This window comes from Molossus molossus, unplaced genomic scaffold (assembly GCF_014108415.1).
Source record: "Molossus molossus isolate mMolMol1 unplaced genomic scaffold, mMolMol1.p scaffold_m16_p_1, whole genome shotgun sequence".
In the NCBI taxonomy this organism is placed as follows: domain Eukaryota; kingdom Metazoa; phylum Chordata; class Mammalia; order Chiroptera; family Molossidae; genus Molossus; species Molossus molossus.
This window is the reverse complement of record NW_023425344.1, coordinates 146,433,517-146,458,299: the sequence shown is the minus strand read 5'-3', so window position 1 is coordinate 146,458,299 and position 24,783 is coordinate 146,433,517. Positions and strand designations below refer to the sequence as shown.

General features: G+C 40.4%; 1 protein-coding gene across 1 annotated transcript; it reads right to left on the bottom strand.

The window, feature by feature from the left end:
- Positions 1 to 1,665: 1,665 nt before the first annotated feature.
- TTC5 (tetratricopeptide repeat domain 5) lies at positions 1,666 to 22,714 on the bottom strand. Its single transcript, XM_036243303.1, has 10 exons — positions 22,619 to 22,714; positions 18,810 to 18,942; positions 17,176 to 17,387; positions 16,638 to 16,788; positions 15,322 to 15,413; positions 13,140 to 13,196; positions 12,445 to 12,591; positions 12,050 to 12,264; positions 10,782 to 10,926; positions 1,666 to 2,284 (listed from the first exon to the last, which is right to left on the bottom strand). Exons 1-10 carry the CDS (start codon positions 22,667 to 22,669, stop codon positions 2,165 to 2,167), a joined length of 1,323 nt encoding a protein of 440 aa, XP_036099196.1. The 5' UTR covers positions 22,670 to 22,714; the 3' UTR covers positions 1,666 to 2,164.
- Between the last annotated feature and the right edge of the window lie 2,069 nt (positions 22,715 to 24,783).

Here is a 24,783-nt window from a genome sequence, read left to right as displayed (position 1 = left end):
CAGATTGCTGGACTCTTCCTCAGAGAGTTTCTAATTCAGAGATTGGGGCCTACAAATTTGCATTTTTAAGAAGTTCCACATAGTGCTGATGCTCTGAGAACCACTACTATAAAAAGAACGCTTGTACTTACACACCAGGATATGCACAGAATATTGATAATGTATTGCATTGATAGGAAAAATGAAAAACAAACCCCAAATACCCTTCAACAGTAGGATGAATACTGGCATAATCATACAATGAGATATTAGAGTTATGAAAACAACTGAGGTCATGAAGGGGCACACAGGACTTCTAAGATACTAGTAATGTTCTAGTTTTTAAGCCAGGTGAACATTTTTGCAGGTATTCTAAAAAAACTGTAGCTACATATTTTGCATCCTCGTTTGTTCATGTATTTCATTATAAAATCTTGTAAGTTGTGCTTCTACCACCTACTAGCCACTTTTCTATTGTCTGGCCCAACACAGAGTATGTCAAATCATCTCAGGACTTGAGTAAAGGGGAAGGTATTGGTTCTCATCTTTCTACTGAGTCTAGTGGTAAACATCACCCCCACCGGTTGTTTTCAACCACTTATCAAGACGTGATACATCCCCTGAAATTCCTCATCACTCTTCATGACTGCAGTCCTCAAAATCAACAACCAGAACTGAATACAAGGCTCCACCTGTGGTCTGACAGACAGTTCACTGAAAACTCTCTCCGGCTACTAGATTCACAGTGCAGTCTAAAAAGAGTTTTCGCAATGACAGTATACTGATTATTCATACTGACTTTATCTTACCTACTAAAACTCCTAGTACTTTTTCAAACATGATGTTAAAGATATGCCTCATAAATATGCCTCTTTTGGCTTTATGGACCAAAAGAGTGGACTTCAAAAATGTATCCTAGATTCAGCCCTTGTACAACTTCTTTAGGTAGCAAAGTGCTTATTCTATCATCCATTATGAGAAGTCCTCTGCATTTTACATTCTTTATAAATTGAATGAGTCATCAGTGATATCCAAGTCACTAATCAAGAGTTGAACAGGAATAAAATTTTAAAAAATTTTTTAAGAGTTGAACAGGACTGCCCTGGCCGGTTTGGCTCAGTGGTTAGAGCGTCGGCCTGCGGACCAGAGAGTCCCGAGTTTGGTTTCCGCTAGGGGCACATACCAAAAACAAAAGAGTTGAACAGGACTGGACCAAGGACAAAGACCTGAGCCATGTCACTAGAAGTTTTTCTACCAAGTTCATCTGTATCCAATAATGTACCATTTAGTTGGCTATAATCCTTCCTCACATTTTCACATTTTCCACAAGGATATTAAGAGAAACTGTTATAAAATGTATCACTAGCATCTTAAAAAAACTGAATACCTAGTCTTTCAGTCTAGTGCTACTATTAGAAGAGTCATCTTGGACCATGACGATGATGACCACCGCTTGGGATGACAGAATGGCGGGAATGGAAGGAAGCTAGTTCCCAGCGACTTCATGGAGCTGCCACTCCTGCTCTGGGCTGCCTACTGCCAGAGCTCTTTTAACTGGAAGAGAAATGAGCTATTCTGTATAAAGGGGAAAAGGGTGGTGGGGTATTACTCTAATGGATGAAGTGATCCTAAAAACCAAGAATCCAAGCCTGGAGAGAAAGAAGCAGGCCAAACAACACAGTATTATTTTTTTTCCAAACAAATTTAATTCTGTTCCAGCCCCAAAGAAGGGGATAAACCTAAATTTTAAAAATAAAAATAAAATAAAAATTGCTCAAAATCCAAGCCATTATAAATTTAAGCCCCCTCCCTTAGCAATAAATACTGAAATAATATATACACACGAGGCTCAGGAAGGAGGCAAGAACAGGAACCTTGGGGACTCTGTCCCATGGCAAGATCCCAGCACTTCTACCAATTCCATGCCCTTTGCCTAAAACACAGCAGAGCAATGAAAGAGGCAGGAGAGATATACCAGGGGAATGTGTGGCCCCAGAAAGAGCTAGAACATGGTAACAGGAGAGAAAGAAAAGACACACAGCGTCTTACAGGGCAGAGGAAAAACAGGCCGTCATCTAAAACATCCCCCCATTCCAGCTGAGTCACGGGGGCTGGTCCAGCTGACGAGTGCCCTTGAGCGGTCTCTGTGCCTCTACTCCCTCTTTAGCAGGCAGGGTAAGTGAGCTCATTCACACTGTGGCCGTGATGCCACTGTAGCAGCAGCCTGGCTACTGGAGCCCTGCGGCTTCCCATTCACCACGAGCAGGAGGGGTGTCTCCACACGAACACTGGAAAAGGAATAGTCCTAGAAAAGATAAAACACAGAGGTTTATTACAGATCCTAAGATGGAACAAACCCAAACATGGCTGATATACCACCTGAGACTGTCTCCTCCTTTCTCCTCTCCAGTACATACACCCCTTACCTTCATCCCATTCAACAAAGCCGAGCTAACGAAGAGGGTTTAATGTTCCCAAAGTTTTCAATCTCCAGAAGGAAAATCTGGGGCAGGGAGGGTGCCAGTGGTGTCACTAAAAGAGTGAGACAAGGATGCAAAAATGGCAGCGGAGTGAATGGAAGCTACAGACGATCTCCTGGGACCAAAAAGGAATTACAACTAAAATAAAGACAAATCGTGGGAAAAAGCAACAGAAAAGAAGTGGGTCAGGACCATATAACCAGGGACACTGGTAGGATCTGCGGAGGCACGAGAGGGTGGCGGGCTGGGAGCCCACAGACAGCAGCAGTCTTAGCTATGAGCAGTGCCCTCAGGGATAAAAGACCAAGGCTGCTCCACAGCGCAGAAGGCCGCAACAGAGTACTGGATTGGCTACAGCCACTCACTTGGGGATCCAGCACAGGGAGGGCAGACTAGACTGGAACTATGTGGGGACACCCGAGACTGGAGGGCGCTCAGAGTCTTTGCTGACTCACAGCCACAAAGGACGGTAACCAGCTTGCTCCTTCCCACAGCTGTGGGGAAGAGCAGCAGCCCCTCCCTCAAAGATTTAGGCTCCTCTAGGTGAGGCAAAGAAATGCAAATTGAGACTCATTAACAACCAGCATCTCTCCCACCGGCTTGAAATCCTCTTCCACAGAACACCAGGGCTACATTCCAAAGCCTTGAGTAACTGAGACTAATAGCCTCCAGGAAAAAAGCTAGAGGATAACTGAACCTTTCCTGGGCTTGCAAATCTACCCAGGAAAGTAAGACTTGACAGTGGTGTTTAACGTGGGTCCTCCCATGCTCATTTAAACCCAGTAGAGTAAGTAGAACACCAACACCAACAGGGAAAATTTGGCAGGCTCCAAAACCCACTGAGATAGCCAAAATAGTAAACCAAAGAAACAAATCCCAAATGAAAGAACAAGAGAACTCTATCAAAGATGAGATGAATAAAATGCAGTTAAGCAAATTATCAGAGGTAGAGTTCAGAGCCATGATCTTGAGGAAGCTCAATAGCATGAGTAAAGATATAGAAACACTGAAAACCAACCAAGTGGAAATAAAGAATGACATAGCAGAAATAAAGAAGACATTGGAAGGACTAACCAGCAGAGTAGAGGAAGCTGAGGACCAGATCAGTACATTAGAAAACAGGGTAGAAAAAAATCAACCCATCTGAAAAACAAAAGGAAAAAAACAATTAAAAAGCAGGAAGATAGCTTAAGAGAACTGTGGGACAACTGGAAATGTAATAATATTTGCATCATAAGAGTCCCAGAAGAAGAAAATGAGCAATGGTTAGGGAATATATTTGAAGAAATCATGACAGAAAACTTCCCTAATTTACTGATGGAAGAACGCATTCAAGTTCAAGAAGCACAGAGAACCCCAAGTAAGAAGAACCCAAACAGGCCGACACCAAGACACATAATTAAATGCAAAAAATTAAAGACAGAGACAGAATACTAAAGGCAGCAAGAGATAAGCAGGTTATCATCTGACTTCTCAACAGAAACACTACAGGCCAGAAGGGAACGGCACAAAGTAATCAAGGTTATGAAAAACAAGGATCTGAATTCAAGACTACTCTATCCAGCAAGGCTATCATTCAAAATAGAAGGTCAAATAAGGAGCTTCCCAGACAAAAAAAAAGGCTAAGGGAATATATTAGCATCAAACCAGCACTGTAAGAAATGATAAAAGGACTGCTGTAATTAGTAGAAGAAATAGGAAGAAAAATATAACCACACTAAAGAAAAATGGCAATAAATAAGTACATATCAATAATCACCTTAAATGTAAATGGTTTGAATGCTATGATAAAAAGACACAGAGTAGCTGACTGGATAAGAAAGCATGACTCACATATATGTTGTTCACAAGAGACCCACCTCACAACAAAAGACTCACATAGGTTGAAAGTAAAGGGATGGAAAAAAATCATCCAAGCAAACAAAAAGGAAAAAAGAGCTGGGGTAGCAGTACTCATATATGATAAAGTAGATTTCAAAATAAAGGCCATAACTAGCGACAAAGAAGGCCACCACATAATATTAAAAGCATTTATCCAACAAGAAGATATAATCTTGATAAACATATATGCACCCAATACAAGAGCACCAAAATATATTAAAAATCTTCTGGAGGACTTCAAAGGAGAAACTGACAGCAATATAATCATAGCAAGGGACTTCAACACCCCACTGTCATCACTGGATAGATCATCTAGACAAAAAATTAACAAAGAAACACAGACTCTAAATAAAGCACTAGATCAAATGGATTTAAAAGATGTCTACAGAGAATTATACCCAAAAACTGCAGAATTCACATTCTTCTCAAGTGCACATAAGACATTCTCAAAGATAGACCACATGCTAGGGCACAAATTAAGTCTATACAAGTTCAAGACTGAAATCATATCAAGCATCTTCTCAGATCACAAAGGCATGAAACTAGAAATCAATTGCAACAAGAACATCAAAGACATTTGAAAACATGGAAGCTAAATAGCATGTCATTGAATAATGAATGGGTTACCATGGAGATCAAGGAAGAAATTAGAAACTTCCCAGAAACCAATGAAAATGAACACACAACAACACAAAATCTATGGGATTCAGCGAAAGCAGTTCTCAGAGGGAAGTTCATAGCACTACAGGCCTACCTCAAGAAACAAAAATTTCTAATTGACTACCTAACCTCACAACTTAAAGAATTAGAAAGCAAACAAAAAGAAAGCCCCAGAGCAAGTAGAAGGATGGAAATAGTAAAGATAAGAGCAGAAATAAATTACATGGAGACCAAAAAACAATTCAAAGGATCAATAAAACAAAGAGCGGGTTTTTCGAAAAGATAAACGAGATTGATGGACCCTTAGCTAGACTCAAAGAGAGAGAACCCAAATACACAAAATCAGAAATGAAAGAGGAGAAATAATAATTGACACCACAGAAATACAAAGGATTGTTAACAAATATTATGAACAATTATACGGCAACAAATTTGACAATCTAAGAAAAATGGACAGATTTCTAGACACATAGTCTCCAAAAACTGAACCGGGAAGAGATAAAAAACTTGAACAGACCAATAATAACAAAGAAAATTGAAGATGTAATCAAGACTCTCCCAGCAAACAAAAGCCCAGGCCCGATGGCTTCATGGGAGAGTTTTACCAAGCATTCAAAGAAGAACTAATACCCATTCTCCTCAAACTATTTCAAAAAATTCAAGAAGAAAAATCCAAACTCGTTTTATGAGGCCAACATAATTCTAATTCCAAAACCAGAAAAAGACACTACAAAGAAAAAACACTACAGGCCAATATCCCTAATAAACATAAATGCCAAAATCTTGAACAAAATACTAGCATATCGGATCCAGTAATACATCAAAAAAATTATTCACCATGATCAAGTGGGATTCATCCCAGGGATGCAAGGCTGGTACAATATTCGCAAATCAATAAATGTGATACACCACATAAACAAAATAAATGATAAAAACCATATGATCATACCAATAGACGCTGAAAAAGTATTCGACAAAACCCAGCACTCGTTTCTGATAAAAACACTCAGCAATGTGGGAATAGAGGGATCATATCTTGACATAATAAAGGCCATATATAAAACACCTACAGCCAACATCATACTCAATGCACAAAAACGAAAAGCATTTCCCTTAAGAACAGGAACAAGACAAGGATGCCCACTTCCACCACTCTTATTTAACATAGAACTGGAAGTCTTAGCCACAGCAATCAGACATGAAGAAAAAATAAAAGGAATCCACATTGGAAAGGAGAAACTGAAACAGTCATTATTTGCAGATGACATAATATTATACATAGAAAACCCTAAAGACTTCATCAAAAATCTGCTAGATTTAATAAATGTATTTGGCAAAGTAGCCGGATACAAAATTAATGACAAGAAATCGACGGCATTCGTATACACCAATGATAAGCTCACAGAAAGAGAAACTAAAAAAACAATCCCATTTACCATCACAGCAAAAAAATTAAGATATCTAGGAATAAATTTAACCAAAGAAGTAAAGGACCTATTTGCAGAAAACTACAAGACATTGAAAAAAGAAATAGAGGAAGATATCAGAAAGTGGAAGCACATACCTTATTCATGGATTGGAAGAATTAACATCATTAAAGTGTCCATAATCCCCAAAGCAATCTATAGATACAATGCAATCCCCATCAAAATACCAATGACATACTTTACAGAACTAGAGCAAATACTTCAAAAGTTCATATGGAACCAACAATGACCCTGAATAGCCACAGCAATCTTGAAAAAAAAGGACAAAGTAGGTGGGATCACAATATCAAATATCAAGTTATACTACAAAGCTACTGTAGTCAAAACAGCCAGGTACTGGCACAAGAATAGGCACATAGATCAATGAAATAGAACAGAGAACCCAGAAATGGACCCAAGGCACTATGCTCAATTAGTATTCAACAAAGGTGGCAACAGCATACAATGGAGTAAAGACAGTCTCCTTAATAAATGGTGTTGGAAAAATTGAACAGCTACATGCAACAAAATGAAACTAGACCATCAACTTACACTATACACAAGAATAAACTCAAAACAGATAAAAGACTTAAATGTGACTCGTGAATCCATAAAAATCCTAGAAGAAAATGTAGACAACAAAATTTCAGACATCATATGCAGCAGAATTTTCACTGATACATCACCTAACGCAACAAAACAAAGTGGAAAATGAACACATGGGACTACATCAAACTCAAAAGCTTCTGTACAGCAAAAGAAACAACCACCTAAATGGAATGGGAACCCACTGTATGGAAGAGCATAATTGCCAATGATACATCAGAAGAGAGTTAATTTCTGAAATATATAGAGTACTCATACAACTCAACAAAAGGAAGACAAAGAACCCAATTAAAAAATGAGCAGAGGAGCTAAACAGACACCTCTCTAAACAGGACATACAAATGGCCAAGAGACATATGAAGAAATGCTCAACATCACTAATCATCACAGAGATGCAAATTAAAACAACAATGAGGTATCACCTCACACCTGTCAGAATGGCCACCATCAACAAATCATCAAACAAGTGTTGGTGAGGGTGCGGAGAAAAGGGGACTCTGGTACACTGCTGGTGGGAATGCGGACTGGTGCAGCCACTATGGAAGACAGTATGGGGTTTCCTCAAAAAATTAAAAATTGAACTTCCATTTGACCAAGTGATCCCACTTCTAGGAATATACCCTAAGAGACCTGAAACACCAATCAGAAAGAATATATGTACCCCCATGTTCGTAGCAGCACCATTTACAATAGCTAAGATCTGGAAACAGCCCAAATGTCCATCAGTAGATAAATGGATAAAAAGGCTATGGTACATATACACAATGGAGTACTATGAAGCTGTAAGAAAGAAAGATCTCTTATCCAACATAGAGGGACCTGGAAAGTATTATCCTACATGAAACAAGCCAAGCAGAGAAAGACAAGTATCATATGATCTCACTTATCTGTGGAATATAATGAACATTAACAGTCTGAAGAACAGGGAAGTCCCAGAGACGTGGAAGTAGGGTACAGACTGACAATCCCCAGAACAGGGGGTTAGGGGGGTGAGAGATAAACCACAGAACTTATATGCATGTATGCATGAACAATGGACATGGACAACAAAGCTGGGGACAGGGCAGGGAGGGAAGTGGAGGAGGGTGTCTGTCAACAGGGGGAAAAGGAGAAACATCTGTAGCAAATATAAAATAAAATAAAATAAAGAGTGAGACAATTCTCTGATTCAAACAAGACAGGTTCCTGGCACTGCCTAACATAAGGGTGCCACCAGCTCTCACAGAATCTGCCCCTCCCACAGTGTTTGCTGACAACTATAACTAGATACGCACAGCAGCCAGGCAGGTGGAAATTCTGCAAAACTCTCAGTCCAAGTATTTGTAAGGTCCTAAATTAACTGGCCAGACATAAATTAAAGTTACTTCTTCCTTTATATCAGGAGGAAGAAACAGAATGTGTGGTTTAGATATTCTCCTAATAACATAAAAGATATCAGCTCATCTCCTCAGTTCATATGTACTTAAAGTTGTAAAACAATTTTTTTAAATCTTCATCTAAAAAGTATTGTCCCACTGAGAGTTTAACTCAAACTAAAGAGGTTATTTAAAGAGTTCTCACAAATCAATTTATTTAAATATCCTAACAGTAACATGGGCAAGTGACCAAAGAAAATGGATATAAATAGGATAGCTCAGTTGGTTAGAGCATCATCCTGATATACCAAGGTTGGAGAATCGATCCCCAGTCAAGGCACATACAAGAATCAACCTATGAATGCATAAATAAGTGGAACAACAAATCAATGTTTCTCTCTCCCTTCTTCTCTCTCTCTAAAATCAATCAATAAAAAAATTTTAAATAAAAAGAAATAGTCAATAAACATGATAAAATGTTCAACCTCACCAATGATCAAGAAACCAAATCCAAACAATAGTGATGCTGTATTTTTCATGTAAAATCAGCAAATAATTTTTCAAAGGTTTCTACACAAAGTTGTGAACTGCAGGGAAACGATTATTCGCATCCACTTTTGGCAATGACTGGTACAACCCTCCACAAAATTATTTGCCAATACATATCAAGAATCTTAGAATTCTACATACTCTTCAGAGGCAGGATTCTACCTTAGAAATTCATTTCAGGAAATAATCGTGGATATGGGAAGATATAAAAATACTTACTACAGTGCTTTTGTAACAGTAAAAAAGTTGGAAATAATCTAGATCTGGGGTCAGCAAATATTTTCTGTGAAGGGCCAAATAATAAGTATTCCAGGCTTTCTGGGCCACACGCTCTAAATCACAGAACTAGTCAACTTGACACCAGCATAAAAGCAGCCACAGGAAACAAATGAGTGTGACCTTGTTTAGAAAAATTTACTTATGAACACTGCCATTCGAATTTCCTGTAAGTTTCACATATCAAAAATTCTTCTTCTTCTTTTGATTTAAAAATATAAAAGTTATTCTTGACTCCTAGGCCATACAAAAACAGGCAGTGAGCCAGATATGGTCAGTGGGCTATGGGTTGCCCATCCCTGATCTAAGTGGTAAAAAGTGGTTAAATACCTACTCTCAAAGTTTTTATGAGGATTATATGAGCCTCAGGAAGTAAAAGTTAGTACAGTGTCTAGCAGTCAGTTAAGTGTTCAGTAAATTTTAACCATCATCATCATCATCATCTTTACCACCTCTATGTGTCAATTCAGGCCAATGTTGTAGAAAATATAAAAACAGCCCTGGCCGGTTTGGCTCAGCGGTTAGAGCGCCAGCCTGCGGTCCGGAGAGACCCGAGTTCGGTTCCCGCTAAGGGCATGTACCTTGGTTGCAGTTTGTCCCCGGCTCTGGTCAGTCGTGCGGGTGGCAGCCACTCGATGTGTCCCTTCACATCGATGTTTCTCTCTCTCTCTCTCTGTTCCTCTCTCTCCCTCCCACTCTACCTGAACAAGAATGGAAAAATGTCCTCGAGTGAGGATAAAAAAAAAAAAAAAAAAAAAAAAGAAAATATAAAAACACAGGAAATACACACAAACATTTGCATATAATATTCTATTCATGATTAAACCTACATATATAAACATGTGTGTATATATTTATGAAAAGGAAAAAGACTGGAGGTATACATATCAGTTAACAGTAATAACATCTCAGTAACAATATTTTAGTCCATTTTTTAAAATTTTATTTCATTGAGATAAATGACTTATAACATTGTGTAAGTGTAAGGTGTACAACACGTTGATCTGATAATTCATATATTGTAATATGATTACTGCCCTGGTGTTAGCTATCACCTCTATCACATCAAGAATTATCTCTTCTATTTTGTGGTAGGAACAGTGAAGATCTAGTCTCTTAGCAACTTTGAAGTTTACAACACTATTTTTTTCTATAATCACTGAGCTGTGCACTGGATTTCCAGGACTCATTTACCTACTAGTTGCAAGTTTGTGCTCTAAAACTACAGTCCCCCACAGTAACCACCATTCTCTGTGTTCTACAAGTCTGCCTTTTTTAGATTCCAAATATAAGTGATATCATACAGTGTTTTTCATCTGTTCAGTCCATTTTTTTTCATTCCTTCTGTTTATCAGCAGTTTCCCTTTTAATTAAAATTACATATATAGGTATATGAGTGTGTGTGTGTGTGTGTGTGTGTATCCCACACGCACACATAACTGCATTCCTCTATATATTTTTTAAAAGAGATAAACTTGGTCCCACTTTCAGAGCCCATACATTGAGAAAGAAACCCAGCCATCACTCACCTTTCCCTTGTGCTGGACTTGGTGATGACGAAGGCTGGGCTCAGGGATGGCTACAGAGTCTCCGATGAGCACTCCCCAACTCTGCACCATGTTGTACACCATCACTGCATAGCACGGTCCATCTGAATCCACCAGGCCAAACGTACTGCCAGGTTAAAGTGCGTTAAGAAAGGAGGAAAAAAACACAAAGAAAAGTGGGCAAGAAAGAAAGAAACAGTGGTTTTAAAATACCAGTAAAATAAGCAAGTACTTTCTTAATAACTTATTTAGAAAACCTATGACAGGTACCATGATCCACTATGGACATCTGAGTCCTCATTTATCTTAGCTATATAATATCTTTAGAGACTAGGCATATGACTCATCCGTCACTTTGCTGAGAATCAGGACACAGGCACACTGAGACCATTCAACAATTATTAATAATGAACTAGCTCAAAATGTTGCAGCTGAAACATTATTCCTGAGCTATCAATTTAACTATCACAACCTTCATCAAATTCTCTAACCACACTGTCAATTTAATTCCACAAACTTTTACTGAACAGTATGTGTCAAGCACTGTGCTTAGTAGTAAGACACCAATCCAGACATGAATGAGCTAATAGTCTAGCAGGTGTCAGACAGTTAAACCATCACTTACAGCACAACTGTGATAGGTGCTGGAATAACTTTTTCCTTGTGCTGAATTCAGTAAAGTCAGAGGTTGGGCATAAAACCCAGAGTAGAAATGCCTAAATCAAAAAGCAGGAAAGGTTTTCTTGAAGAGACTGTATCTTAAAGGAATGAAAAATAGCTGGGAGAAAACAGGAAAACGAGTCCTCAGTGGAGGGGACAAGAACAGGGGAGGACTGGGAAGGAACATAAGAGAACTTCTTGGAAGTGAGTAAAGGACCAAGGAGTGGCAGCACTGATAAAACCCTAATTTTTCAATAGTTAAACATTTCCTAAATGAAATTCTTAACTAATTTCCTCTGTTATTCGACTATAAGCACCCTTCCTTGAGTCCTTCATATTTCTCTCTCTCTTTTTTTTAACTCCCTACAATACATATAGCAGATGTTCAATAAATATTTGTTAAAACAGGGAAAAAATAGGAGTACAGAATCTACAGAGATTGTGAGACATCACCTAGACAATACCTGCTCATGGGACAGTCACAAAAGAGAAGCAGAATTCACTAATCTGTGACCACTAATTGTCTCAACTGCCAGAGAAAGGCCAGTAAATGAGAGCATTCGTTCAAAGGATAGGCAAGAGAAGCTCACAAGGGGACTTTCTCCTCTGTGGTGAGGCTGAACACCACCTTTCCCAGGACCACAGCACCACTGTTCACACCAGGCTGTAGTACACTCAGCGGCTTGAGCTCCAGGGTCACCTTCTGCCCAGAGGCTGACTGATAGCGCCCATCACCACAAGGGCCTAGATGGGCTGGGCGCAAGCTTCCCAGCATGCTCTGCAACTTTTTGGCCTTCACCTTTCCCTGCAAAGGAAAGGGAAATAGATAAGAAGCTAAGAACTAGTCGCTTTTCTTGAGAGTCTAATCCTTCCCTCCCACCTACTCACTTCTATAAGATTCATCACTACCAAAGCCTATTCTGTTCTTATTTTATTGACATACAACAGAACAAAAAAGTAGGATTCAGCCTTTAGACACCTTTACCTTGCTCTCTAGGAGGCTGGTTAATCTATTCAGGAATTCCAGGAGTTGTTGCTCTCGTTGTCGGGGCTCTGGCCAGGCAGGGTCCAGTGCTGCAGCCCGAGAGAAGCCCTCCAAGGCCTCTCCATAATTCTCTTCATATTTATGTAACTGTATAAGTAACAAAAAACCTCCCACATGTAAGTATATTTAACACAAACTATGCCAGGGGACAGGGGGGTTAATGGTACAGTGGATTAGAAATCTAGAGAAATAAATTGTTTTCCTACCCGGTTGTTTTCCTGTCCTACAACAAACATCTTGAACAGGTGGTAACACCTTAACATTCTTTTTCCTGACCACGGTGATCACAACTCCAAAGATGGAGTCATTTCAAAAAACCTAACTTCCAAACTCTAAGATAGTTAGGTTGTATATATTGGGTCATACTATTTTTATATTTATAATGAGCATTTCAGAAAAGTCTTCTAAACAGTGCCCCCATCCCCTCTGTACCCTCCCACACCCTCAACCCCTTCTCCTTTCCCTCCAGTGGCTCCACCAGATACTGAGTTAAACTGAGCTAGCTCTTCCTATAATAATTTTACTTTTCTCTTGCAGTCTGTACCCAACCTTGTCCCTATAAATACTCAGTTACCCTCACAGGCTAAGACCTAAATGTACTTGACTTTCAGATGACCACACCCCACGGGTCTTACCGTTGCCCTGTTCAGATGGAGATCAGGATTGCTGGAAGCTGTCCTGTCAACCTTCTCCTAGTGGGATAGAAAGATCATCAGTGAATCCTGTCTCAGTCTTTTTTTTTTCTTCACCCTCACCCGAGGACACTTTTCCATTTTTTGTTCAGACAGAGTGGGAGGGAGAGAGAGAGAGAGAGAAACATCGACATGAAAGGGACACATCAAGTGGCTGCCACCGGCATGACCAACCAGGGCCGGGGACAAACTGCAACCAAGGTACGTGCCCTTAGCGGAAACCGAACCCAGGTCTCTCTGGACCACAGGTCGACGCTCTAACCGCTGAGCCAAACCGGCCAGGGCTCCTGTCTCAGTCTTAAGGATGGCCATGCCCAACGTGTCCTAAACCTCCTCTCCTAAAAAATTCAAGTTTCTTCCTTGTCAAAATGTTACCTATACCCACACTGATATAGTCATTGTTTGTGTGGTACATTACGTAGTCCCTGAAACTGCAAGGACACTAAGGGTTTTGCATATGCATGAAACATTAAAATGTGACTATAATTTATCCACACAATAGTATAAACAGAGAAAAAATATGTGAAATATGGTGATAAAAAAATTTAATAGTGAGATGATGGTATAAATGAGGGAAGCCTAGGAAAGAAATTATGTGAATTTAATGCTTTTCCTTTGCCCGTGAGCCCAGCTCCAGATGTACACAGAATCATGTTTATAAATCCAAGCCCCCTTAAAGTACAGTGAAAGACAAATTCTGATTCTCTGACTTGAACAGATGGCCAGTTTAAACCACACAACAGTGCAGTGCCCGGCTAGCTCAGTCGGTAGAGCATGAGACTCTTAAACCACACAACAGTGCAGACAAATGTGCTCTGAAGAAACTGCTGCTGATGTTTATGACTAAGTTCATTTTATTTTATTATTATTATTATTTTTATTTTTAATCCTTACCCAAGGATCTGTTTGTTGATTTTAGAGAGAGGAAGAGAGAGAGAGAAACGTGGATGTGAAAGAGAACATCCAGCTGTTGCCTCCCGTACACAGCTGCAACCTAGGCATGTGCCCTGACTGGGAATCAAACCCACAAATTTTTGGTGTACGAGACAATGCTCCAACCAACTGAGCCTCCTGGTCAGGGTTCATTTTATTTATTTATTTATTAAACTCTATTCATTGCCTGGCACATTGCAAAGCACAAACAATGTGAATTAAAATTGTTTAAATGCTTGATCCAAATAGGTTTTAAAATGCAAGTTTCGGTGGAGAAATGAAGAGTTAAAAGCAACTATTTAGCAGACGCCAAATATAAAGTTTTAAAGGAAGTACATACAGCATATTATTCTTTAAAATCTAAACATTAACCAAATTAAGAAACTAGAGTAAAATATAATTCCTCTGCCTAAAAGTTCCCTGACTGAAAAAAGGAAAGTCCCTAACCTGCAAATATAAATATACAGTAGTTTTACTCTTTATTCTGCTATACAAAAGCGAGTTAAAAAGCAATTCTGTGTCAAGAAAAGCAAGAAAGCAAATGAAGAAAGGTGAATATAAGGCCTAAATAACAGTGCTCAGAAGGCCAATGTGAACCTTTTAATAATGAGCAACTACCAGGCATTCAAGGCCTGAAGGAACCCCAGTGCAGGTGGCCACTGATACAAACATGGTGTGAAAGCCTAAGCAAAGCTTGAGCTCCAGGGAAATGATTCCCCGGAAGTGATGCAGAATGGGTTACATGCCGTTTTCTATTTTAGCCTGTGGGAAATACAGAGCCATAGAATGTAATGGTTAATCTGGGGATAACACTTAATTTATACTTAAGTATTAGTTTTCATTTTTCTTAAAATATGCACACTAATATCAATAGGCATTATTTTAATATATACTTTTTTCCTCATTTAAAAAGATGAATATGTTGGTATGGGCTCTGTGATTTGGATACATGCCTATAAACAATCTAGACAGTTCAAGAAAATGTCTAGCACAGAGACCACATACTGCAAGTGGTTGCTAATACTCAAGTGATAAGACGAAATGTCACCTCTGTAGACAGAGAGGTAAAACCACACACATTGGATGCCAGCAAACACTGCGCACCCTGCTAGCTAAAAAGCCACAAGGAAGACTGAACGACACTCGTTTCTATTGCTACCTCTATTCATCTGGCCAGGGTGACCATACTTACTGCTTGGGCATAGGCACCGAGGGCTTGCTGGGAGATCTTAGGGTTCTGGCCAGTATTGAAATAAAGAGAAAGGTATGCATTCCCCAGAATATCTGCAAAAGAAACACAGGGTTTACATTATGCACGTAAGGAACTTGGAAGTGGCCACTCAATCATAGTGAGTAAAAACTGAAAAGATGTAAAAAATCACAGCTCTTCCAGGATGCATTACAGAAGGGACAACATCGGGCAAAGCACTGCCCCCCAAAATGGAAAGACAGGTGACTACAGGGAGTTAGGGCTTATCAGAACAGAAACTCACGAGCTGGTGCAGGAAACAACGCTAGGGTAGGAAAACCTGAACTGTCACTGATGCAGTACTGGAAGCTCAGCGTGCACAAGTCTGGAAGTTAAAAACTGCAGGGGTCCCAGTCATAAGGGGGACCCCACAATATTGTGAGATCCTCCAGGAGCACAACCAAATTCCCACAGCAAATACCTGAGAAAAAAATCCCTCGTGCTTCTAGCAGAAGGAGTAAAAAAAGGAACATCCTGAAATATGCCAGAGCATTTCTGTTCTTAACAACAGTGAACAGGCCTGCCCTCAGGAGAAACTAGTCACCCAGAACAAAATCGACCTGAAGAAGGGAGATACCCAACTCCACCCCACTCTAGCCATCCTGTCCCACCTAAGGGACTGAAACTGAAGCAGCGGTGGAGCATCTCAGAGCCTGAGTTCAAGACATGACCTGTCTGGGTCACCCTGAGAAGTTATTAGAAGGCCTGACAGCCCGGCCAGCATGGCTCAGTTGGTTGAGCATCATCCTGTGCACCCCAGAGTTGCTGGTTCAATTCCCGGTCAGGGCATACACCTGGGTTTTGGGCTTGATCCCCAGTCGGGGAACGTACAAAAGGCAGGCAACCGATGGATGTTTCTCTCTCACATTGTTTCTCTCTCTCTCTCTCCATTCTCTCTCTAAGCATGTCCTCAGGTAAGGATTTAAAAAAAAGAAGAAGGCCTGACACAAACTAGTGATGACACTATATTTAGTATACCCCACATTCCACTGGGATAAAGAGGCAAACCTGGAACCAAAGGAGAAAGTTGAACAGACTCCACAAAAGCCCTGCCTTGCTAATGTGGAAACGTAAGCTCCTTCTCTTGAATGTAAAGATCCAAGAGTTCCTAGAATAGTAGTTCAACAAAATACCTTTCGGGCTCCTTCAAAACAAAAATGCCCTGGCTTCCCAGTTAGAGGCAGACATGACTCTGGTGTGCAGCCATGGTTGAGAACCACTGCTCTAGAAACTGGCTGGAGAAATCTGAGAGCACTCACACCAGGAGCGGCCATCATGGACATCCATCTGCACGGCCAATTTAGCCTGTCGGACACTGTCCATGACATGGCGAGAATGCTCATCTTCAGAGTCAGTCCGCAGCTGGCGAAGCACCATTGACAGGTTTTGAAGGGAGACTTTGTTCTTGCACTGCAAATGGAGAAGACATATGCTCAACCTTCCTGATTCTATTTCCCTTTCCAGATCTATTCTATCCCCATAACTTCTAAATCTGATTTGTCATCTTAGTAATTCTTACTGCCACGTGTATCTTAGACCCACATCTACAAGGATCAACTTGGTTGCTAACTTTTCATCTACCCCTGAACCTGACCCCATCATCTTCTTCATCTTTCAGTCCCCTATCCCTGTTTTCCTCGTCCAGGTCTGTTCCCCCTACTCTTCCTCCCTTCTGATGCTTTTCTCCTAGTTCCAATACAGTTCTACTCTGGTGTTCACATCCTAGGGAAATACACAGAATCAAAGAAACCCCATCCTTCCCGTCTGTGTATTCTGAGGGGATAGTGGTCAGCTCACATGGATGAGGGCTCCTGAGAAGCAGGTGTGGGCAGCTGCAACATCCCCTTTCTTCCAGTAAACCTCCCCCAACTGGTTCCAGGCTTCCACCAGGTTGGGCTCCAGCTTCACAGCCTTTGACAAAAGCTCCTCAGCCTTAGGGCTATAGTCAGGAGTCACATTCAGTGCTTTCCCAGTTAGCATCAGAACCTGTGCCTTGCCCTGGGCAGAGCCTAGGAGAAAGGGAAAAAGATACAGGAAAGTGGAAAAACCCAGGCAGTCTCACAGGTAAGACCAGAACACTTGCTCTCAAGGAATAACCCCATGTCAGGTCTACAAATAAAATATTTGAGGGAAATCTTTATGAACAAACTACTATTGAAAGCCTGTCATAGGCAGAGAACTATGTTATATAATGGGGTAATAAAGAAAGTATTATTCCTACCTTTGAGGAGCTTACAATCTAGTGGAGAGGATAGAGCATGTACACTACGTGGAAAATTAAAACAACAATGAAAAGAAGCATATGGCCAACGAATGGGCTTTAAAAAGTGAGAAGGGTGCCCGGCCGTTGTGGCTCAGTGGTTGAGCATCAACCCATGCACCAAGAGGTCGCCAGGGCACATGCCCAGGTTGTGGGCCTGATTCCCAGTGCGGGGCATGCAGGAGGTGGCCAATCAATGTTCTCTCTCATTGATGTTTCTATCTCTCTCTCCTTCTCCCTTCCTCTCTCTGTAAAATCAATAAAGAAAAAATATTTTAAAAAATAATAATAAAAAGTGAGAAGGAAAAAAAGACAAGACTCTCCAGGTAGGAAAATGATGTAAACAAAAAAAGAGGCAGGAAGCAAGTGGCATGTTTCTGGGAGAATGCATGATCAAACCAGAATGAAATAAAAACTTCCTCTGGCCCTGGCCGGTTTGGCTCAGTGGTTAGAGCGTTGGCCTGCGGACCAGAAAGTCCCAGGTTTGGTTCCTGTTAAGGGCACGTACCTCGGTTGCCGTCTGTCCCCAGCCCTGGTTGGGGTCAAGTGGGTGGCAACCACTCGATGTCTCTCTCTCACATGGATGTTTCTCTCTCTCTTCCTCCCTCTCTCCCTCCGCTATCTCTGAAGATACATGCAAAAATGTCCTGGGGTGAGGATAAGAAAAAAGACTTCCTCTGTAGGTATGCAGTCAAAGATAAGGGTAGAAAAACAAGAGTCAGAAAATGGACACTTACATACCAGGTTAAAGGATTTAAACTTCAACTACTAGATAATAGCAATCTTTGAAGACACTTGAGCAAAAGGCAGACAAAAGGATAAGATTAAGTGCTTAAAGTAATGATTTAGAATGATAATGACCATACTCATTAACTAAGTTGATTAAGAAGTAACAGAAATGAGAGACAGAAAGGTCAGTTAAAAAGATCACTGTAACAGTTCAAGCCACAAGTATGTTCTTTTATTTCATGGCATTTGCTATAATCAAACTTTAGGAAAATTAATTTAGAGGACTGAAGCTTGCCATCCTGCAAAGGGGCCCCTGGAAGAACTGTTCTGTTGTATCATACTGCAGCAGCCACAGATAGGACACCAAACAGTATACACAGAGAGGGAGACAACTGCATTTCAGTGATGGCCATAGGCTCGCATGCTCTTTTGGAACTCATACCCACAACTTCCTTCATCTGCTGCAGGGTCTTCTCCATCTCCTCCCGCACATCCTGCTGCTTCCTCCCAGCATCCTCAACACTATGTGTCTCGAAATAGCACTCTCGAAATGAATAGAGTTGATCCACCAGTTCCTAGGAAGCATAAGGATGGTACTGTTAAGTGGAGAGAACACCAGACAAGAAAATTTAAGACTGGCTAGCCATACCAACTCTTTGCCTAGAAATACTGATTCTCTGTCTCACCTAGGAATAACACAAGAGGCAAATAGATAGGTCTATCAAAATGCCACAGATCAGCCCTGGCCGGTTTGGCTCAGCAGTTAGAGCATCGGCCTGCGGTCCCAAGAGACCCAGGTTCGGTTACTGCTAAGGGCACGTACCTCAGTTGCAGTTTGTCCCCGGCCCTGGTTGGTCGTGCGGGTGGCAGCCACTCGATGTGTCCCTTTCACATCGATGTTTCTCTCTCTTTCTCTCTTTCTCCCTCCCACTCTACCTGAACAAATAATGGGAAAATGTCCCTGGGTGAGAATTAAAAAAAAAAAAAAATGCCACAGATCATAAAGGAAAACAGCCAGTGTCCCAGGCTCCCTCTCACAATGTCCCAGGCCAGTCTCTGTACCATGACTAAGCACTTCACACACCACAGTCAAACACTTTGCAACTTGAGAGAAAACAAAAGTTAATGTACAAACAAAAGGAATGTACCCTTAAAACTGGATTTCTCATAATAACATTCTCATCCCTCTTATTTCCAATGCTGGTATCTGACCTCTGTGAACTTGGTAAACATGTGAGTGAGAGTGGTTGTTTTCCAGTGACAAACAGACCAATTTAAGCTTGATAACCTTGGTATTTTTGCAGGGTTTTGTTTTGTGAAATACTTCTGGTTTTCATTGTTTTGTTTTGGTCAAGTCACCTTCTGGCTCTCTTGCATTCTTTCCAAGAAAATGTTCTCTATTAAATACTTCTATCTCTGAGTCTTTCTGCTATACCAGTCAAAGGTTTTCCATTATCCATTATTTCCTAAAACTGAATAGCAACAGAAATATATAATACTGTTCCACCAAGTCTTAACTACCTCCACAGCACATCCTAAATCCATCTACCTGTTTCCATTCTACTATGACCATCCTGGACTAAATCAGCATCATTATTTGCCTGAACCACGGCAACAACTTCTTACCTGGTCACTTGCCTCTCCTCTCTCCTAATATCCTCACTGCAGTGAGAATAGGCTTACAAAAATGTTTATCATATCACAAACCTTCAGATAGTTTCCCACTGTAGACAGAACAAAATCTAAGTCTCCTCCAATTACTAGATTGTATGAGCTGAGCTCCCACTACTCACCTTGCTATAAACTTCACTTCTTACCACTCTCCCTTCTACAAAACTCAAGCCATACTGACTTTTATTCAGTTTCTCCAATCCATCAAGCTCAATCCCACTTTGGGGTCTTTACACATGCTCTTCCCTCTGCCTGGCCACTCTTTCCTCAGATCTTTGCAGGGCTCATTTGTCATCACCATTTAGAACTCAGTTCATACATCAACTACTCAAAGAGGCTTTCCCTGACTACCCAAACTAGCTGACCCCTTCCTCCTCTGTCCACTGTCAAATCATGCTCTTATTTTTCTTCATAGTACTTAGCATTTGAAATTATGTGGCCTATTCATTAACTGTCTATTATCTGTCACCACCACTGGAAATGTAAACTCTATAATGGGAGAGATACATCTGTTTAGTTTAGAGCTATACCTGAGCACTACAACAAGGCTTAGGACACGACAGGCTTTCATTAAATATACTAATTGAATGAATTAATGAATGATCCCCGTCTCTATAATTAATTTAAATTCCTACCCAGAACGAAGAGAATGGCCTAGCACCCTCTGCAGCAATGCTTTTCAAATTTTATTGTGCATATTATTTCCAGGACCCAACCTGCAGAGATTCTGATTTTAGTAACTGTAGCAAACTCAAAATTCTGCATTTTAACAAGCACTCTATAGATTACTGTAATAAAAAATGGTCTGTAAAACACAAACACACTTGCAGAAATATGCTTTTATCCATTCCTTGTACCCTAAGATGTCTATAAGAAGGACATCAAAGCTTGCCACCATCCCCATGGATAGCAACATCACTATCCTTTTCCTCTCCTCTATTTCATTCCCCCATTCATTCCTGCACCTTCCCCAATCACTCCAAGCATCCTCTATCTATCAGAGGTGGGGAACTTTTTTCTGCCAAGGGCCATTTGGATATATAACACATCATTCGTGGGCCATACAAAATTATCAATTTAAATACTAGCCTGCTATATTTGGTCAGGCTAATTTGGTGAGGCATATAATGTTACCTGGTATTGATTTCTCTGGCCTAATACAGTCTGCGGGCCGGATGTTCCCTACCCCTGATAGATGTTTAGTACATGTACCACAGTGAGCCCAGGAAAAGACCATTCTCAGCAAAAATTACAATTCATTTCCTTTTCCCATACAATCAGCATGGCTGCAAATTAGGAGTTTCAGAGAGGGTTTTACTATTTGTTTGCTTTTAGTTGTTAAAGCAAACATGCAAGACATTGTTTGGTGTTGTTAGTTTGCTGGAGTATTTTTAATAACTTTTTTCTCATGGCAAAATAGATAGGTAAATAGATAGATAGATAGATAGATAGATAGATGTTGTTAAACTCAAATAGGTACGTGTCACAAATACAAAGTAAAAAATTCCTCATCACCTCAACAACCTCAGGGATAACCACTATTTAGTATACATATACATACATACACACACACACATATACACACACATGACATATATTAAAAATACATATGTATATAAGATACATATATATTTATATACACATATGTGTGTACATATAACTATATATACACAAACATATATACAACACACTAACAATATTTCTACAGTTCAGCCAGTCACACTAGGAAATAAAATGAAGTTAATCTAAGTCTACTGGAAGTGACAACTCACTCTAAAGTGTTATTTTAATCTGCTCAAAAAACAACAAAATCTCAGCAATACTTAAACTTTTACATTAGAAGCCTTTAAGCAAGTTACAAGCTTGTCACAAGTCTAATGTTTAAATCCCAGGCTTAGAACACAAAGAACTGCTTTTCTGGGATTTAATAAAAAATCTTGGGTCATTGAAAGAAACATAAAGAGCCAAGCCAAGGAGTTAGCTCCTACCTACCAAGTACAAAAGACTAGTCCTAGTCAAAACTGCAATCAACTGTGAACTGAGTGGAACCTGGTCCCTTCTGCCATCAGATCCCAAACTGGGATCTTGCACTGTGCAAAAATACGGCAAACTGGTAAGTCCTAAGGGGAGTAACCAGCATACATGCCGTGCAAGCCATTGGTGTGATTACTGCCAATTTCATAGCAGAGAGGTGTGAAAGAAACGGCCTTTGTGGGGAATCAAAACAACTCCTGGAGATCCGCCGTAAACATGTGTATGCTATTTGTTATGGGTGCATCGAGGGAAAAATACTTCATAAGAATGTGCAGGAATAAAGTTAAGAGCAATACATCTTCTTCCATACAGGAATGAAATTAAGTCCGGGTAGCAGCAGGGGGCCCCCAGCCGGGGGCTGCGCCCCTCTCCGGCCCCGGAGGCTCCCCGGCCGGCGGCGGCTGCACCGTCGGAAGTTGTTACAGTAACCACAGCGACACACCAGCGTCCCGTCGGTGCCAAGGAATTCGCAGGCACTGCACACACTGGGCTCCTTGCTTCTTCCCGATAACGACAGCACATACAGGTTTTAACCTATAGCCCCACCTGCAATTTCTGCAAGATCTGTTTCACGTCTTCCTCCTCATCAGCCATCATTTCCCGGCCACTCTCGGCTACTCCGCCCCCAACTCTATAACCAGAGGGACTCAAACCGGCTCTCATCATGGAGCCACAGCGACATCTAGGGCGCTGGAGGTTACCTTGCACCTAAGTAGAGGAGCTGGTTTTCAAGGAAGGATTTCGCTCCAAACCAACTTAACCCAATGCCCAAAGATCAAAGGAGATGGATGCTCTATAATCACTTTTCTTTATTTCCCAAATCCTAGAAACAAAGTGTTCTCAGCTCAATTGCATGTATATTTTTGTCTCATATTTTTCTACTTATTTATACCAAGATTATAATACCCAAAAAAGAAGACAGGTTTGAAGGAAATGTAGTACAATGGTAAGGGAATTTGTCTGAATAATTTCCAAACTTTACAGTGATTTTCTATGTATAAGGCATATGTGAACACACTATCCTAATAAACCTACAGCATTTAGGATGGTATTATGAAAGCCATCAATAGTACACTAATACACTAATAGTATATTAGTACAGTAATAATGCTATTGACAGAATGTGTGTGTGTGTGTGTGTGTGTGTGTGTGTGTGTAACACAGATACATCCTGGAGAAGAAAACGGGAACTGAGAGTTGTTGGTAGGCAAAGAAAATTTTTACTGTGTATACTTTTGAATTTATTATCATGTACATGTTATTAGCTGCTGAAAAAATAAGCATAATTTTTATATAAAAAAATTACTTCTACATAGACTATCTCTGAAAGAGCCACAAAACACTAGCAACAGTAACTGCTTCCAGAAAGGGGAAGTGAGTGACTGGGAGACAGGTGCCTTTTCTGTACCTTTTTAATTTGTACCATGTAACTATATTAAACTCTTCAATAAGTAACTTTTTAAAAAGTAGCATATAATAGTCCTAACAAACTTTCTCTTTACTTTTTAGTTTTAATTATATCTTACTTGTACTCCAGACTGATTCTGTGGATTAAAGGAAGAAACAAAAGTTCAAGGCAGAAATAAAAAATATACATAAGCCCTGGCCAGTTTGGCTCAGCGGTTAGAGCGTCGGCCTGTGGTCCAGAGAGACCCGGGTTCAGTTCCCGCTAAGGGCACGTACCTCAGCTGCAGTTTGTCCCCGGCCCTGGTTGGTCGTGCGGGTGGCAGCCACTCGATGTGTCCCTTCACGTCGATGTTTCTCTCTCTCTCTCCTCCTCTCTCTCCCTCCCACTCTATCTGAGCAAAAAACGAAAAAGTGTCCTCGGGTGAGGATAAAAAAAAAAAAAAAAAGATAAAATAAAATAAAATAAAATAAAATAAAATAAAAAAATACATAAAATTATTTCTTCAAAGCATTTTCCAACATTTAAAACTGTGTAGGGAAGAAAAATACTTTGTATGGTAATCTATAAAATCTGTGTAATTACTATGAAATAGGGATGGATGTTTTAAAGCTTTTTTTATTGATTGATTTGAGAGAAAGAGAGATTTGTTGTTCCACTTATTTATGAATTCATTCGTTGATTCTTGTATGTGTTCTGGCCAGGGATCGAACCCACAACCTTGGCATAGTGGGATGATGTTCTAACCAACTGAGCTACCCAGCCAGGGCTTAAAACTTTTAAGTCAGAATTTTTAATCCTCTTTCTCAGACATGTCATCTAATGATCTTTGGCACATATTCAACATCAAGAAAAATTCCTAATTTGGAGTGCAGTAAAGAAGGAAACTTTATTCAGATCACAGCACCTCCTGAAAACAGCACAGCTGTGAGGTAGCCCTGGGGCCAGCTCCCTCTCTAGCTACACAGCTCTGCTCTGCTCCTAATCACCTCTGCTCCTAATCATTGGTCTGCTCTGGCCTGTGCTGGTCGACTGCACTCTGCTCTGTAAAGACATCTTATGCTTCAGCTCCAGCCAGGGAGAACAACTGGAGCTAAAGTCTTCACTCTTAGGTGGAAAGGGAAAGTGCACTTGAGAGCTAGATGGGAGCTGATTTATATAGACAGAAGCCTCTCCCTGGTCCCTGATTGGTCTGTCCTCATGCAAATGAGGACTCCAAATACTCACAGTTTGATTGGTCCAAAAGTCACTGTCCTGATTGGTCAAAATGGAGCCACTCTGATTGGTCAGTGAAGAAGCTGATGGC

Excerpts from the sequence above, each read along its gene's own strand:
- TTC5 (XM_036243303.1), bottom strand. The coding sequence starts at position 22,669 with ATGATGGCTGATGAGGAGGAAGACGTGAAACAGATCTTGCAGAAATTG. Across the intron at positions 17,388-18,809 it reads GCAGATGAAGGAAGTTGTGG|GCTCTGCCCAGGGCAAGGCA; the intron begins GTATGAGTTCCA and ends CCTTTCTCCTAG. Across the intron at positions 2,285-10,781 it reads AAGTCCAGCACAAGGGAAAG|GACTATTCCTTTTCCAGTGT; the intron begins GTGAGTGATGGC and ends TATCTTTTCTAG.